The 15,921-nt window shown below is 36.8% G+C and overlaps 1 protein-coding gene across 1 annotated transcript; it reads left to right on the top strand.

Moving 5' to 3' along the window:
• Nucleotides 1-12,422: 12,422 nt before the first annotated feature.
• LOC114539817 (putative nuclease HARBI1) lies at nt 12,423-13,474 on the top strand. Its single transcript, XM_028560386.1, has 2 exons — nt 12,423-12,906; nt 12,999-13,474. The coding sequence occupies exons 1-2, from the start codon at nt 12,423-12,425 to the stop codon at nt 13,472-13,474; spliced, it is 960 nt and encodes a 319-aa protein (XP_028416187.1).
• The last annotated feature ends 2,447 nt before the right edge of the window (nt 13,475-15,921 follow it).

Raw genomic sequence — 15,921 nt, forward strand, 5'->3', positions numbered from 1 at the left:
AATAAAACTAAAATCTGAACTCACGTCATATCTCGCTTCAGTTTCATCCAAATCAATTTGTAGTGGACGGAAATAGGCTACAGCCTGGCCCAACCTCTCTTTGAGATATGATACAGAACATCCTTCTCTGCTTGGTGGGATAAGACTGAGTACCCTTTGTCCTCCACCACCTTCAACGGCTCTAAAAACTTCAAACCCTCCTGATCCTTTCATCTATGGAAACTTTTCTTCCATGATTTTTCGTAGTTCTCCATGAGATGCATTCTTGTTAGGAAAAATGACTTTTATTTTGCTATTAGGGAGTCAGGTCGGTGTCTGTCTGGTGTTAACATATCATTACACCTGCCTACAATACATATGTCATGGGTCCAAGTCTCTGCTGGCTGGGATCGAAGTGGAACATACCCTTTTATTGATCCTTTTGTTTTTTTTTCACTGGTGGCTGTAAGTTGACAGAAGGTAATGCCCTTCTAAAATTGATTTGAATATATATAATCACTACAAGACTCCAATCACTATTTTTGGGTGAAAGAATTCTTTTAATTAAAATTCAAAATTTCACACGAATCTGTTGCTATGACAATATAAAGTATAAACCATTATGACAAAATTAATTGAGAACACCAAGTCGTCAACCTTCTATATACTATGTTCTATGGTAGTGTAGCATTCAAGATCGTATGCACATTCGTACTCTTTTTCATACCTGAAATCGTCTGAGGCACTTCGTCTTTGGACTCCTTGGTGAAAAGATTGCCCGATGCCGAAAAAGTAGACGCGCTTGGTCCTTGTTCCGAGAACGAGGCACTCGTTTCTGAGACATTTCAGTTTCCAATTGGCACAATGCAGTTCTTAATAAATTGCTGGTTCTTGTTAATTAATAGATCACGATTATTCGAAGATGAATTATTCATTTTTTCTGTACTTTCGTTTTTGTTCAACCTTTTGCTCTGTAGACTCTAATGCAAAACAGCAATGTGACAGCGGTCTTTACACGAAATCTTTCATAGCAATCGCTGTCCCGATGAAACTACGTCCGCCGGCTCGAGCTATAGTAGAAGTAACGGCCGCTGACCCGATGACATGAATCCACCGGCTGAAACCGAAGACAGAAAGTGTACAAACAAATGGCGTGTAACATGCACGCGAACAACGTCGAGAATGATAGATGATACGAACGAATAGCATGTGGCATGAACGAACGGCATGCATTGTACAAGCGAATGTCATTTTTGTCCGAAATGCCCCTCCATAATTTTCAACGTCTTATATCTCATTAAATTGGTACAGTTGATGATATGATATAGAAAAACGCTTTCCCATAACTTTAATCTAGAGGAGTATTCCAACCACGTCGTCATCATGTTGCCTTCCTACATGCTTAAATGATTCCATGCACGAAACTATATTATTATAACTGTCCCAACACATTTTTAGGCTAATCCTTTTAAATACTAATCATTTTGGTACGCTCAACCGAGCATTTGTATGATCGTAACTGTTTAATTTGCTTTGTGATTTAAAAAGACTAAAAAAGAGGAAAGCCTAAGATAGTTGTGTCAGTAATGTTGTGCTGATTAAATAGGCGTAAGCTTACTATGGAGTAGCTTTACGTTCTCGAATCTTTTATATATACAATACGGTTAATGTTGAAGTGGAGAACAGGCCTTACGATTAGTCTTAAAATTCACACTTATCATCATAATCATACTTAACGCTGGAGCTCGTTCGATATTGATTGAATGAGTGATGATAATAGTGCTGAGCTGAAAGCTTTAATAACTCAGCTTTGATGTCTAGGTAAGGAAGCCGCCAGTTGTTTCTTTCTAATTAATTCTTAGGGAAGTTTAATACCGGTGTCCGAACATTCGAAATATTTTTTCACCAGACTAATGAAAGCTCTTGACATTTATCTGGTTAAGGATTCATATTCACAATAACATTCAAATTTGCGTTAAGGTCTAAACACCAGCGCAAAACTTTTCAATTTAGTGTACAACAGATCCAATTTTATTCGGAGTGAGATTTACACAATGTTGCATCACCTAAACGATCACAAAGTATTGCCCCCCTCCCCCCACTCTTGCGGCCATGGCACTGGAAAGCAAATATCAGAAATTTGCTTGGAATATAAACACTTTTCCATACGAAGACCATCATAAAAATATTCTTTCTCTGGAACAAACATCTCGAGTTTCCCTCAAGTTTTCAGTGGATAAAGGTTGACAACATGAATAACGTCTTGGACGTGGACAAAGACGTCTTTTCAATTGTGTGTTTTAAATAGAAAGCAATTTGAATTTTTCCCGACTCTTTTCGTAGAGGCGACGCAATATTGGTCCCTAAATTATAGCGCATGTTTTGTCCAATCATAGCCCAATGTTGCCCTACATTTCTAGCGATGTTTTTCGAGTTTGGCATGCATTGAATTCCGCGATAATTGCACCAATTTCGGTGGAATTCAAAAATTCATGAGTCAACTTTCTCAGTTTTCAAGGTTCGAATGGTTTAACCCACATGCACTCTCTGCTCCATAATATGCCTATGCCATCTAGACCGTCTTCTAATAACAACACGTTTATTATTGCGTATTATCATTTGGGAAAATTTAAAATCTGATCAAAGACGTTCTGAATCTTTGAATTAACAGCAATTTGGTACTAAAAGATATGTGTCAAATACGTTTGTATGCTAATTGTAATTTCTATTTCTCGTGTGGGGAAGGAATTAAATTCCTGGCAATGCATGTCAATCTTTAAGTTTGGTCTATTTTGTTTTCATGATAGCAAACAATAATTTAAATAATTAAACCTTCCCCCCGGTGAGTCTACTAGATTCAAGCATTAATTAACATGATCTGACTGACAAAAGTGCTGAGTGGGTGCTGATGCAAAGTAAAGTAATAAGATATTTGCTGCAAACAGTGTAAATTTCAACCTCTGATGATGGTGGCTGTTAAAACCTAGTTGATATTATCTTGCCTTATCAAATTCAAATCAATTTATCAATTATCATGGCTTATAATTTCAAAAAAAAAAACAAGATTTCACGGGAATATAGCCCAGTGGCCAAGACCGATTGGTGGATCAAGAAAGAGAAACTGCATCCTCGAAACCATAGCAACGGCCTTTCCATTTATTTATAAAAACACCTCCGCAGAGTTTCCTTTTAAATTTCTTCTTTTGTACGATGCAGATCCAGTGTATATGACAGGATAAATACTAAGACAGGTTAAATTACAGGACTTCAAACGCCATTGCATGGTTGTGGATTTTCAAAGTATAATATATTTCAATGAAAATATATTAATATGCGATGGCAAATTATGAGTGCAGTAATTTATTCTCCCACTTCTCCGGGTCCAACATTTAGAACACGTTATATGCAAATGCGAAACTAAATAGGGATAATTAACAATAATACTTCAATTCCTTGACTTATTCCTGTAAACAGAAAAATGGCAGAAAAAACAAACATGTCAACCAGCAATTTCAACATGACAACTGTTCCAAGAGATGTTCTCATATTTTCTGTTGTTTTCAAATTCTTTGCGATGATTGTTGGGGTATTAGGTAATGGCACAGTTATAATATTTACAATTTTTTCGAGAAGGGAAAAGACAGTCGCGTCATACTTAATTGGAAACTTGGCATTGGCGGACCTTCTCGTGTGTCTAACATTTCTTGCAACACTTCTTGCTATCACAGTTGATCGCTATTTATACATCGTAAAACCTCTGAAATATCCCCTAATTGTGACACGTCAACGAGTGTTTCTTGTCATATCTGGGATTTGGTTCACTGTCTGTTGCAATTTCATAATATTTCTAGTCTACTTTAATTAAGAAGTCAAAATTGGATTAAGGAGTTTCTGTGACATACCTGCCAGCATTAGGTTGCTTCTTAACGCGTTTTTTGTCTATGTCCCTTTTGCATCAATATGCTCCCTCAATTTTTTAATCCTAGATGTTTCCAAGAAGCAAAGAAAATGAGTATTGAATGAAAAAGTTGCATTTCAAAACAATTCCATTGAGATGTCGATAAAACGACTGAACGCAATACATTATCTTCGCCTTAAATTCAAAACAGCAAATACAGTTTTTCTAACTCAGCAACTAGGACATTGTGGTCGACTAAGTCTTGAAAATCCTTTGCTAAAGTCAGCGAAGAATACCCGAATCGAGCAGCCTCCTCTATCTAAGGTCTTTAAGGCGTTGTGTAGCAAGAGGACTAATGCTTGTGTTGTGGACCGACCTTTTATTGCGAACTGCATGGATCAATCTGGTCAGCAATATCATTTAACAAATGCTCTAAGGTGAAACTCTCCATTACTTTAGCTATCTGTGGTGTCAGTGCTATTGGGCGAAGATCATCTTCAATCGACTTCGGTGGCATACATTTAGGTATTGGACAGATAATTGATGACTTTAGTAGATCAGGTATCGTTCCCTCCACCAGAGTACTATTATAAATGTCAGATATCACTGATGATAACTCAAAGGCAAAGTCACGAAGTACCCTATTACAGGGATTTCGTCGGGACCGACAGATTTATGCGATTTGACTTTCTTTAAGGTGCGATACACTTATATGGATCAACAATAAGTCGGATCATTATCAGTCTTGGGTATTCAACTCATCGCCAAGGGGATAAATCCGCTGTTAATTCACAAATGTTATTTATGTTCTCAGCCAATCATTTAATGTAATGGCAGACTCACTCATAACTGTTCGCCCAGTCGATTTGATTAGACCCAGACCGAGCTTTTTCACTTCTTTCCACCTTTGGATATATTACATCTTTGATATTGTGAACCTGATTATGGTTGTCTGTTTGCAAGATTTTACCTCAGCTTGTTACGCCAAAATTTAAAAGGTGGAATGTTTTCCAAACTTTGCGAGATGCTTGTCTTTCAGATACAAATCGTTTTAGTTTATTTGACACCCATGTTTATCACAGCCGGTACGTTTTTGTTTTCTTAACGGGAAGTGAGTATTAATAGCCCTCGTAATGTCTTTATAAAAAATAGTGAATTTATTTTCTGGGCCGACTTCATTAAAGACATTGGTCCAAGACTTGTTACATATCCATCTGCCAAATGCACGCACGCAACTATCTTTCATTTCTCGCCTATAGACAGTTCTCTTACAATCTTTACGCTTATCCTGCACTTTTTTAGGGTTGATAAGTACTGCATAGTGGTCGCTACTACCAATATTTGAGTTGTACTGGCTCATTAAATAATTTAGGTTTGTTCACAATATACCAATCCAATATGTTATTTCCTCTTGTTGGTATTTTCACCAGTTGTGTAAGACCACAGGTCCTTGTAAACGAGGACATAGATATATTAGTACTGCAAGGATTAAAATCACCAGTTATAATTATTAGTGCGTTAGAGTACTTATTAAGGAATGAATCAACGTTTAAGTTAATGTGCTCAATCAATAGATCATTATCCTCTGCATTCGCGGACGGTGGATGGTAAATTACACCAAATAAAATGGTCGATGTATGACGTGGGAGCCGATACGGTTTAAGATGGATCCACAATGTCTCCAGACCAGGAGACTCCAATCTGTTCAATCTTTCTGCCGGGAGAGATTTCTGGATATAAACACAGAGACCGCCACCAGTAGCTTTATTACAATTTAGCCTATCTTTCCTCATCAAAATATTATAGTCAGGAATATTGACTGCCCGGTCAGGAATTGCATCATTCAGCCATGTTTCAGTAATAGATACTACGTGGGCATAGTTGAGATGGACAGTGGCGTAGCCAGCCTGACGATTTTGTCCCGCTATGTAAATTTCGAGTTATTATAATTATTCATGTCTTTAGAAATCTATTGTTTTCACAGTAAGTGAACACTAAAATATTAGCATAGCGGGACAAATCGACAGGCTGGCTACGCTACTGGAGATGGACAACAGTATTTAGTTCATCAATTTTTGACATTAAAAATCTAACATTTGCCATAAGTGTAGGGGGAAAGGTTTGAAGGAAATTATTATAATTATAGGTGAAACGGACCTGTTTGAATTCATTCACAGTTCAATTTATCGGGTGATGGATTGGATAATAATTCGGATGGGGCACAGGGATATTGATCAGGGGCTTTAGTAGATGTGGACTCCTCCATGGGTCCCGGTAATATTCCTGAGGTAACAAAAAAGGGTTGCGGTTAAGATATCGTGTCTCGGGGCATTCGTAAATAGGAGGGTGGGGATACACATGTGGGGGCGCAGCATTTTAGATTTGCTTGCACGGGCGGCAAATCTAATTCACGCGATTCAAGCGACAATGATGTCTTCACTGTCTTGATTTCGCTATCTCAGTCAATTGGCACTGATTATATGAGTAAAGGTGTATCATAACTATCAATAGTTATTAGTGTGTGCGTCTATCTCCCGCGGTTTGCACGGGCGATCGTTAGGAGTTAGACTACGCGGACGACCATGGAAGTTGCATTTCCTGGGGTGTGGTGCATATTCTCTGCGAAAATATGCTTTGGCGTAAATTTTACCCTCACCTTACTGGGCAAAACAATGTGATGAAAAATATGTAAAGTTATATAGTTAGTCAGCTCTGTTAAAGTTAATAAATATTACGTCATTTTATTAATAAAATGGCTAGGGGTAAATGTAACCCCTAGCTCAAAATATCCCAAACTCGTGTTTGGCTCTTTCAATCGTATGTAAGACCGCGGGAAAATGCCCAGTAACGAGCTGCGGAAATACAACATCCATGGGACGACATGTGAGGAAATAATACAAAGATTACTCGCGCAAGATGACAGACATAAATAATATTAGAATAATAAACATTACATTTCCTCCGTCCTAAACTGAACGTTCGATGTTCCAATAGTAATTAAACTAAATTTATCATACGTTTTTTTTGTTTTGTTTTTTAAATGTATCTGTTAACTCATCAATTTTAAATCAGTTCTACAATAATGCCTCTTCAATTAAACGTTTAGGTCTCCTATGAGTACGCTCGAGTGCCAAGACTGATCAGTCGATTACGAAAGAGAAAACTACATCCTCGAAACCATAGCAACGGTATTTCGAATTATTTATAAAATCACCTGCGCAGTGTTTCCTTTTAAATTTCTTCTGTTGTACGATGCAGATCCAGTATATATGACAGGATAAATACTAAGACAGATTAAATTACAAGACTTCAAATGCTATTGGTTCTGAATTTTCAAAGTGTAATATATTGCAATCAAAATATATCAATGCGACGGCAAATTATGAGTGCAGTAATTTATTCTTCTCCAGGCCCGACATTTAGAAAAGGTAATATGCAAATGCAAAACTAAATATGAATAATTAACAATTATACTTCAAAACCTTGTCTTATTACTGTAAACAGAGACATCGCTGAAGAAATAAACATATCAACCAGCAATTTCATTAAAATGTCATTGACAACTGTTCCAAGAGATGTTCTCATCTTTTCTGTTGTTTTCAAATTCTTTGCAATGATTGTTGGGGTATTAGGTAATGGCACAGTTATAATATTTACAATTTTTTCAAGAAGGGAAAAGACAGTCGCGTCATACTTAATTGGAAACTTGGCATTGGCGGACCTTCTCGTGTGCCTAACATTTTACCCAATATGGATCATCGAATTTATTCAGACAATATTGAACATTGACAGTGATCAGGACTTGTTTTGCAAGTTAAGTCGTTCTACCAGCTGGTCATTTCTATTTGCTTCAGTGGCAACACTTCTTGCTATCACAGTTGATCGCTATTTATACATCGTAAAACCTCTGAAATATCCCCTAATTGTGACACGTCAACGAGTGTTTCTTGTCATATTTGGGATTTGGTTCATCGTCTGTTGCAATCTCATAGCATTCCTAGTCTTCTATAGAAGGTCGAACATTGGATTAAGGAGTGTCTGCGACATATCTGACAACATTCTAGGGGCTCTTGGCGCGTTTTTTTTCTATGTCCCTTTTGCATCAATATGCGTCCTCAATTTTCTAATCCTACATGTTTCCAAGAAGCAAAGAAAACGAGTATTGACAGAAAAAGTTACATTTCAAAACAATACTATTGAGATGTCCTTAGAACGACGCAACGCAATACATTATCTTCGCCTTAAATTCAAAACAGCAAATACATTCTGCATTGTGACTGCAGTTTTTGCTTTCTTTGTCTTTATACCTGCCTTGATTGGGCTGCCAGTTGAGTTTTTATGCAACAAATTGTGTCACCAACTTTGGTTTGTCGTTTTTCAATACGAGTTGTTTGGGATTAATTCAATCACGAATGCGTTCATCTACGGAATGAGACATATAAAGTTCAGGAAAGCCGCTGGCAGCTACATTTTACGCCTATTGAGTTTGTAACAAACCAAGTGTTATTGTCGGCAAGGATTCGGGAATAAAGGATAGTCATGATACAATAACATTACACCAAATTTGACGGAAACCCGTGGCAGTCACAATCATGAAAGGGCAAAGTTAATTTTGAGCTCAGTGTTATATCTGTTTTCTTTTATGGTATTCTTGATCGAATTCAGTTTTTATATTTGCATTGTATTCTACAGCAAATAACAGCATGCAATGTAATCATTTGACGACTAGTGCGATCGTAAGTTTGAGGTTTCGTAGAGTTTTGCAGTGTTAAACTTTTATAGCTGTATCCCTGTTTTGTTAATTTCATATTAACAAAATGACACGCAATTTCGTTCACAATACACCTGTGAAAAATGAGTCATCTGAGCAGAATCGTTTTCTAGCTCGTACATATCAGCATATGGCGCCAGATCATGATCCAATTGTTATACTGATCTATTTAGTCCATGTGTTTGCTCACTTCCGGGAATATGAAGTTCTGTTGTGAGCAAATTGCTCTTAAAAATAAAAATTAATGATTATAGCTGTAAAATACTAATTCATTTTACATTCATATAGACTTGGCCTCACTGATTCTTCATAATTCAGTAGACCTTAGTTATAGCAAAAAGATTTTGGTTAAGTAAATTTGGTGTAAGTTGCCCGCTTTGCGCGACAGTCCGGCTAGCGATATCTCGCCACGAATTAATACATTTCCAAATAAAAATTTCTGTTCGTAAATTTCTCTGGACAAAGCAGGCTGGCCCGCTTGGCGAGGTTGAAACAATTTTTATAATTTGTTATGTTTCTCAGCGTTTCTTTTTCTAGTTTAGAACACTAAATGCATGACTAAAAGCGAACAAAATGTGGGAAAGCACTTTACTAGATGCTGATACTAATGTGATATGACCTTTAAACGCAAAGCCAATGGCAATTTCACAGCCGCCAGATGTTTTTGATGAGCTTTTAAGATTGGTCATTTATTGCATGAAAGATATACGATTCAGCGGCTTTCTTTTAAGAAATGTGAAGAATTTTTAACTTTCCTTTAATCAAAACCGGATAGGACCAAAAACTCATTTATCTTTGCTATGTGTAGCAAATTTAATAAACAAGACGCTCGACTGAGCGTTTAGTCGCTGGGGCTATTTAAGTGAAGCCTATACAGTATGTTTATTCTAATTATAATTGTATACACAAATACAATAGGAAATTTACACACTAACAACACAATACTTTGATCGCAAAGTGACTGAAATAGTGAAATATTGCAGGTTGACAAGCCTGACACCCAGCGGCGAAGACCAAGTTCCACGCAAGTAGTCAAGCAGTGATGATACTGATGAATGAATAATTATAATGTTCGCTCCGTGTCGTACTTGTATTTCTGTCATGTAACGCTGCAACATGTTATTTTCACGCGACCGTCTTTCCGTATTCGGGTTTATTTGCAAAAAATTAAGGCCATACAATTGCATCCAATAAACAACAGCTTGCGAATGATGCAAATACTATTGTTGCGATTTCGGATTTGCGAATATAATTTGCCGTTAAACTTTGACTTTGTGAAATTTAAAGTCGTGAACTTTTGTTGTTTATATCAAGATTTCAGCCTTCCAATTTTAGTCGCAATCTCATATAAGATGACTTTCGGTTTGAAAAGCTTGGTTTATGGGAAACTTTTGAAATTTGAAACCTTGAAAATCAATGAAATTATAGTTAAATAGGCTTCTCCGACTAAGCGGCCATCTTGAATCCAACGACTAATAGTAATGACGTAATTTTTGACAAAAAAAATGACGTAGCTAGTAATTTTTTGTCTTACAATCCGCCATGAAGCCGAAACTTATGGTCGTTGGCGGCACAGCCGGAGTGCCCAACGTTTAATTAAGTAGGTTAGGTCTTACTTAGCTTTTAGTTTTTATTCCATTGTAAAATTAAATAGTAGAGAAATAATCTAATTTTAATACCAAGTTTGTATGTAATCATTGCGTAATTCAGCTTTTGCTGCGATGTAATTTGATAACAGCCGAGTGCCCAACGTTTAATTAAGTAGGTTAGGTCTTAATTAGCTTTTAGTTTTTATTCCATTGAAAATATAAATAGTAGAGAAATAATCTAATTTTAATACCAAGTTTGTATGTAATAATTGCATAATTCAGCTTTTGCTGCGATGTAATTTAAATCAAAACAGAAATGTACAAATGTTAACCAGCGAGTTTTTGGAGTCAAAATTTCATAAACACTAATCTCTCCTCACCCTCCCTCTCTGGCGGACACTGGCGGGTACTGGAAACTGGACTTTCCCGCCCACATTGAGCAGAAACGTGAAATGTATGAGGTGGCTAATATCAGAAATATGCTAGGAATATAAATACCTTCCCATACGATGACCATCAGAAGAATGTTCTTTCTCTGGAACATACTTGGGCATCTCGAATTGTCCTCAAGTTTTCAGTGCGTAAAAATTGTCAAACATGTCTTTTCAATTGTGGGTTAAATAGAAAGCAATTTCTAATGATTCCGCACTCTTTTCTGAGAGGTGACACCATGTTGGATTCCTAAATTATAGCGCTTTTCGCGCATGCTTGGCCTACATTTCTGGCCATGTTATTCAACTTTGGCATACATCGATTTCCGCGGTAGTTGCTCCAATATTGGTGGAATTGAAGAGCTTTCCAGGTTCAAATGGTTTGACCCACCAACCTCTGCTCCATACGCCTGTGCCATCTAGACCGTCATAGAGTATAACAGGCCAAGAATTGTAGGTATTTTGCAGCAGGTTTAAAATTGGGTGATTTTTCCAGGGCGGCAAGTAATAAAGCACCGTATTCACTATGTTTGAAAAGGTTTTCAATGCAATACGTACATGCAATTTACATAAAATCGCGGCCGTAGCTCTGCTTTTAAATTAATGCAAATGTTGGTAAATTAGAATTCGATCCAACATGCGCAAAAAGAGATATATTTTCGTTTATCCCTCATTCCGCCCACAGGTACAGATTCTACAAAATATTGAAAAACAAGTTGATGCTGAAAAACGACATAATTTCTTTAAATACTTAATGGCTTGGCTTTTGGTACGGACTGATTAAAAACATTTGCCTAAAGCTTTGCTATTAAGGGAATTTAAAAGATTCACGTACATCACTGCATTCAGTGGCGTATCCAGCCTGTCGATTTGTCTCGCTATGCTAAAATTTTGGTGTTTATTGACTGTAAAAACAATAAATTTCTAAAAAAATGAATAATTATAACTCGAAATTTGCATATAGCGGGACAAAATCGTCAGGCTGGATACGCCACTGACTGCATTTGAATCTCATCGTAATTAATAACTTGTTTTAAGCTATACTAGCTGAAATTAATAAGCTAACTGATGTGATATGGCGGTTTCTGTCATTGTTCATATCAAAAAAATTATTAACAAATTATATATTTATTATACTTTCTGGTTTAATCAGCCGTTGTTGAGCATGATATCAAATTTGGCCTTCTAGCATTTTTAGCTCTTTAATATGATTTTTATCAATTTAGTGCTACTTAAGGAAAACAAAAGTTGGTAACAGAATACTGCTCAGTTGGAAATGTCCTAGAGTTTCTAAGGAAAAGCACAGTCGCTGATAAATCTGATACATCTCAGACGCAGAATCTCAAGATACATTCGACTTTAAGGGGCCGATTACATGGAAGCGAGTTGGCCCGGTTAAACGAGTTGGCCCGGTTAACCGGGCCAACTCGCTTGCGCGACTACATGGGAGTTTTACATCCCGGAAGTAGTTCAAAATATAGTGGGAAAAAAAGGCGCGCTTTTTTGTTTTTAAGATGGAGTTTAATCTTTTTCGCAAGTTTTGCCTTTTTGGGGCCTTAATTCTTCAACTTCAAGGTTTGTTGTACGCTTATTTGGCCTATCGACAGCATGTAAACAGATGTTTAATAATTTATTACGCCACAAAGCGGACTATCGCTCACAAAAAAGCACGATATCAAAAACTAAAAAGACTAGCTAGGAAAAAGAGATCAAGGTGGGTAAATCAAGGAAGAACAGATGCTTGGTGGACGAATATGATCAATGAAATATCACCACCAGAAGACAGGAAAAAGAATTTCCGCATGTCGAAGGACCAGTTTATTGAGTTGTGCGAAGAACTACGACCTTATATTTCGCCAGGTACATCGCCAAATTATCTCGCGTTATCTGTTGAGAAAAAGGTTGCTGTGACGTTATATTATTTGAAGGACACTGGCACAATTTGGATGACGGCAAATACATTCGGAATTCACCAGTGCACAGTTTCGAAGATAGTACTTCAAGTGTGTCGTGCTATATCAACCCACCTATGTCCTAAATACATTCATCTCCCCAGAACAGAAGATGAAATGAGAGTTAAAGTTGCAGAGTTCGAGACAAAATTCGGAATGCTACATGCGATGGGGTGTATTGATGGGACCCATGTTCCTATTCGAAGACCAAATGTCGATTCTCAGGACTATTTTAATTACAAGCAATTCTTCTCCGTCAGCGTTCAAGCAGTATGTGATGCTAAGGGTTTGTTCATGGATGTAGAATGCAGGTGGCTGGTAGTGTGCATGATGCAAAGGTATTTTCGAATTCTTTGTTGAGCAATAAGCTGCATTAAGGACAACTACCAAAGACCTTCAACAACCTACTCCCTGGTCATAACAAGATTCCTAATTATGTCATTGGTGACCCTGCCTACCCTCTAGCACCATACTGCATGAAGGAATTTCCGTCTTGTAAAAGTGATGCTGAAGTGATCTTTAATAATATGTTGAGGTCTGCCCGAAACCCAATAGAATGTGCTTTTGGTCGCCTTAAAGCCCGCTGGTCTATCTTGTCAAGAAAAATGGATCTGAAACTCACTACAGTTCCAAAAAATGTTTTGGCATGTTTTGTGCTCCACAATTTCTGTGAACTTCATCATGATGATATTGATGTAGAGCTTGTGAGAAATCAAATTGCAAGAAATATTACTGATGAAAATATGCACAGGGATTTCCCAGACCCAGTCTATTCTGGCAACACTGGGGAGGGTGAAGCCATAAGGAACACCCTTACTGAATACATACAAGTACACTTGCCAGATAAATCTTAAAAGAAGCAAGGTTAGCTTGTGTGTTCCGGAAGTTGCATGCCATTGCTGTGGTGTGCCTTGCAGGTGTTTGTGCAATATATTATGTTCATTAGTTGTTTATCGCACAAAAATTACCGTGACAGAAATTTGTTTTTGCTATGCATTTAGATGTAATAGTATATAAACACTGAAAACTACATTATAACACTCTAATATTTTTGTAGAAAATTACAAACTAACAGTTTCACCAATGCAGTCCAGTTGATCTGACTTGTCAATGTTATTATAATAATCTTTTGATAAAATGTTTTATAACACTGAAAGGTGAATATAAAATAATCAAAAATGATTAAATTTATCAAGTTATGCTGTAGTAAATGAAACAGTAATAACAAACACAAAAAGAACAATGCAAATATCAAACCCCATTGTGCATACTAACAATATAGTTACCATGTTTGAAGTTAATCCCCGAGCCGGTGCGGAGCACCGTGCGAGGGTACTAATTCCGCTCGGATATTTACACCCACGATGTGCAAATGCGAAATCAAAGTTGTCCGCCATTATGCAATGGACCTCACGCCATGGACGGTCTTCTACGTTATGCGCATGCGCCAGAGTGAACCACTAAGCTCTTGATTAGTCGAGACAAAAATTTGTATTTTCAAACGTCAATAAATAACTGTCAATAAATTTTATGTTTTCATAAAATAAAGAATATATGTATTTTTAATTAAATTAGAGGGAAACTTGAATGTGGTCAAGACTTTTCACAGTTTAACAAATAACAAGACCAAATTTTTGACCGAATTCACCGTGTATAATAAAGTCGGAAGATTTTACACTTGATAATATTTCATCCACAGTTTTAAAAAGTAATTCTTTTGTGGTAAACAAAACTTTAATATTCTCAAATGTATTTCACTATAAATCTGAATGTGTTATGTGATAAGCGACATTATAATTTCATTTATAAACTCCGTTTTCATAATGACAAAAAGAAAAGAAAATCAAAACATTCCCGTGCAAAAACCAGTCGAGGCGTAACATAAAACTTCGGAAGTTGTATGAGACGTCTGATGTTATATTTCATGGTAATTAATAATTAAAATAATTTACCATAACACTGACTATAGATGAGTAACTTAACTTCCAGAAAAAGGTAAGAATCTTGGCGTATTTTTGCCATTTTTTCACAAAAATATGAGGGTAAACCAGTGGGTAAACTTTGATTCTTTAAAAATATACGGCCGTTGCGAGTTGCCATGACTACAGTGCTTCCACGTGCAGAAAAATGTTTCCACACTTTTCTCAATTTCTTTTTCTCACATACGTAATTTTTCTAACGATCATGTTACCATCCCTATGCTTAATTAATAACTAATTTTGTTAAACCGAGGCGAGGGGTTTCTGCATGCATGTATTTCTAGTTATAATGTGTGATATGCATGATGGCTCTTCACTTTCCATATTATTTCCATTATTCCTATTTGGTGTTGCTGAGGAATGCTGTCCACTTGCATTAAGATATAAATAATTTCCTTGGTGAATAACATTTGGTATTGTTGGAAATGGATTTGAAACATGTGGAGCCATATTGAAATATTGAGGTGTCACATTCTGAACCTCAACTGATCTTTGTATCGATGAAGCCATAGCCATCATCGCAGTGCTCATTGCCTTCATTGATTCAGCAAAAATACTATTTGACTCTTTAAATGCACTAGATAGCTCTTTACGAAACTCCTTTTAATCTTTACTCTCTTGAAATAGAAGTTTGTCTCTTTGTGCTGCTAACAACTGACGTTCCATATGTTTCCTTTTATTGTCAATCAACAATGGAACTGAATTTGGTACATTAGCAGGGCGTTTACGACTACCTTTATCGTTGCTTAAAGTAGCTGTGGTTTCATCATTGGAAAAAGAATCAAGTAAAGGATCATCTCTTTCGCCAGCTTCCTCAGTTTCATTTCCCAATTCAGTGTCAGTCATGTCAAGAAAACCAGTGTGTTGACTTTGATCTACGTCTGCTGAATAACTTCCAAAACGGAGAGGCTCAGTTGATGCGGATCCACCCCATATTAGGACCATTGTATCATAAAATTCCATCACCAACCTTCCAGATCCTGAACGCCTTCCAGATGTTACTGCGATGCTAAATTTTTGTCTCAAACTCTTAATTTTTTCCAAAATTCTCGAATATCCCTTTCGTATTTTCGCTTTGTCATCTTCAACTTTCTTTAGATAGGCTTTCGGATCCTCTTGATCAACGATTTCATCACGAATAATCTCTGGACCAAACCGAGATGGTTGGTCGCTATATTTCGACGCCAAGTGCAGCCTAACTGCCTCATATTGCTTGCTTTTATCTGCATTAAAATCAGAGTTGTTGTACTCCATTGAGGTTTTATATAATCAAGCAATGCATGAAGTAAATTCTGAACCATTTCATCGGTCCATTGGAATCG

Source organism: Dendronephthya gigantea, unplaced genomic scaffold, assembly GCF_004324835.1.
Source record: "Dendronephthya gigantea isolate DGI-Jeju-01 unplaced genomic scaffold, DenGig_1.0 000003F, whole genome shotgun sequence".
NCBI lineage: Eukaryota > Metazoa > Cnidaria > Anthozoa > Malacalcyonacea > Nephtheidae > Dendronephthya > Dendronephthya gigantea.

What these genes read in the sequence shown, in the direction of transcription:
- LOC114539817 (XM_028560386.1), top strand. Translation starts at nt 12,423, where the DNA reads ATGATCAATGAAATATCACCACCAGAAGACAGGAAAAAGAATTTCCGC. An exon ending in AGCAGTATGTGATGCTAAGG is followed by an intron (nt 12,907 to 12,998) that starts GTTTGTTCATGG and finishes AGCTGCATTAAG; the next exon opens with GACAACTACCAAAGACCTTC.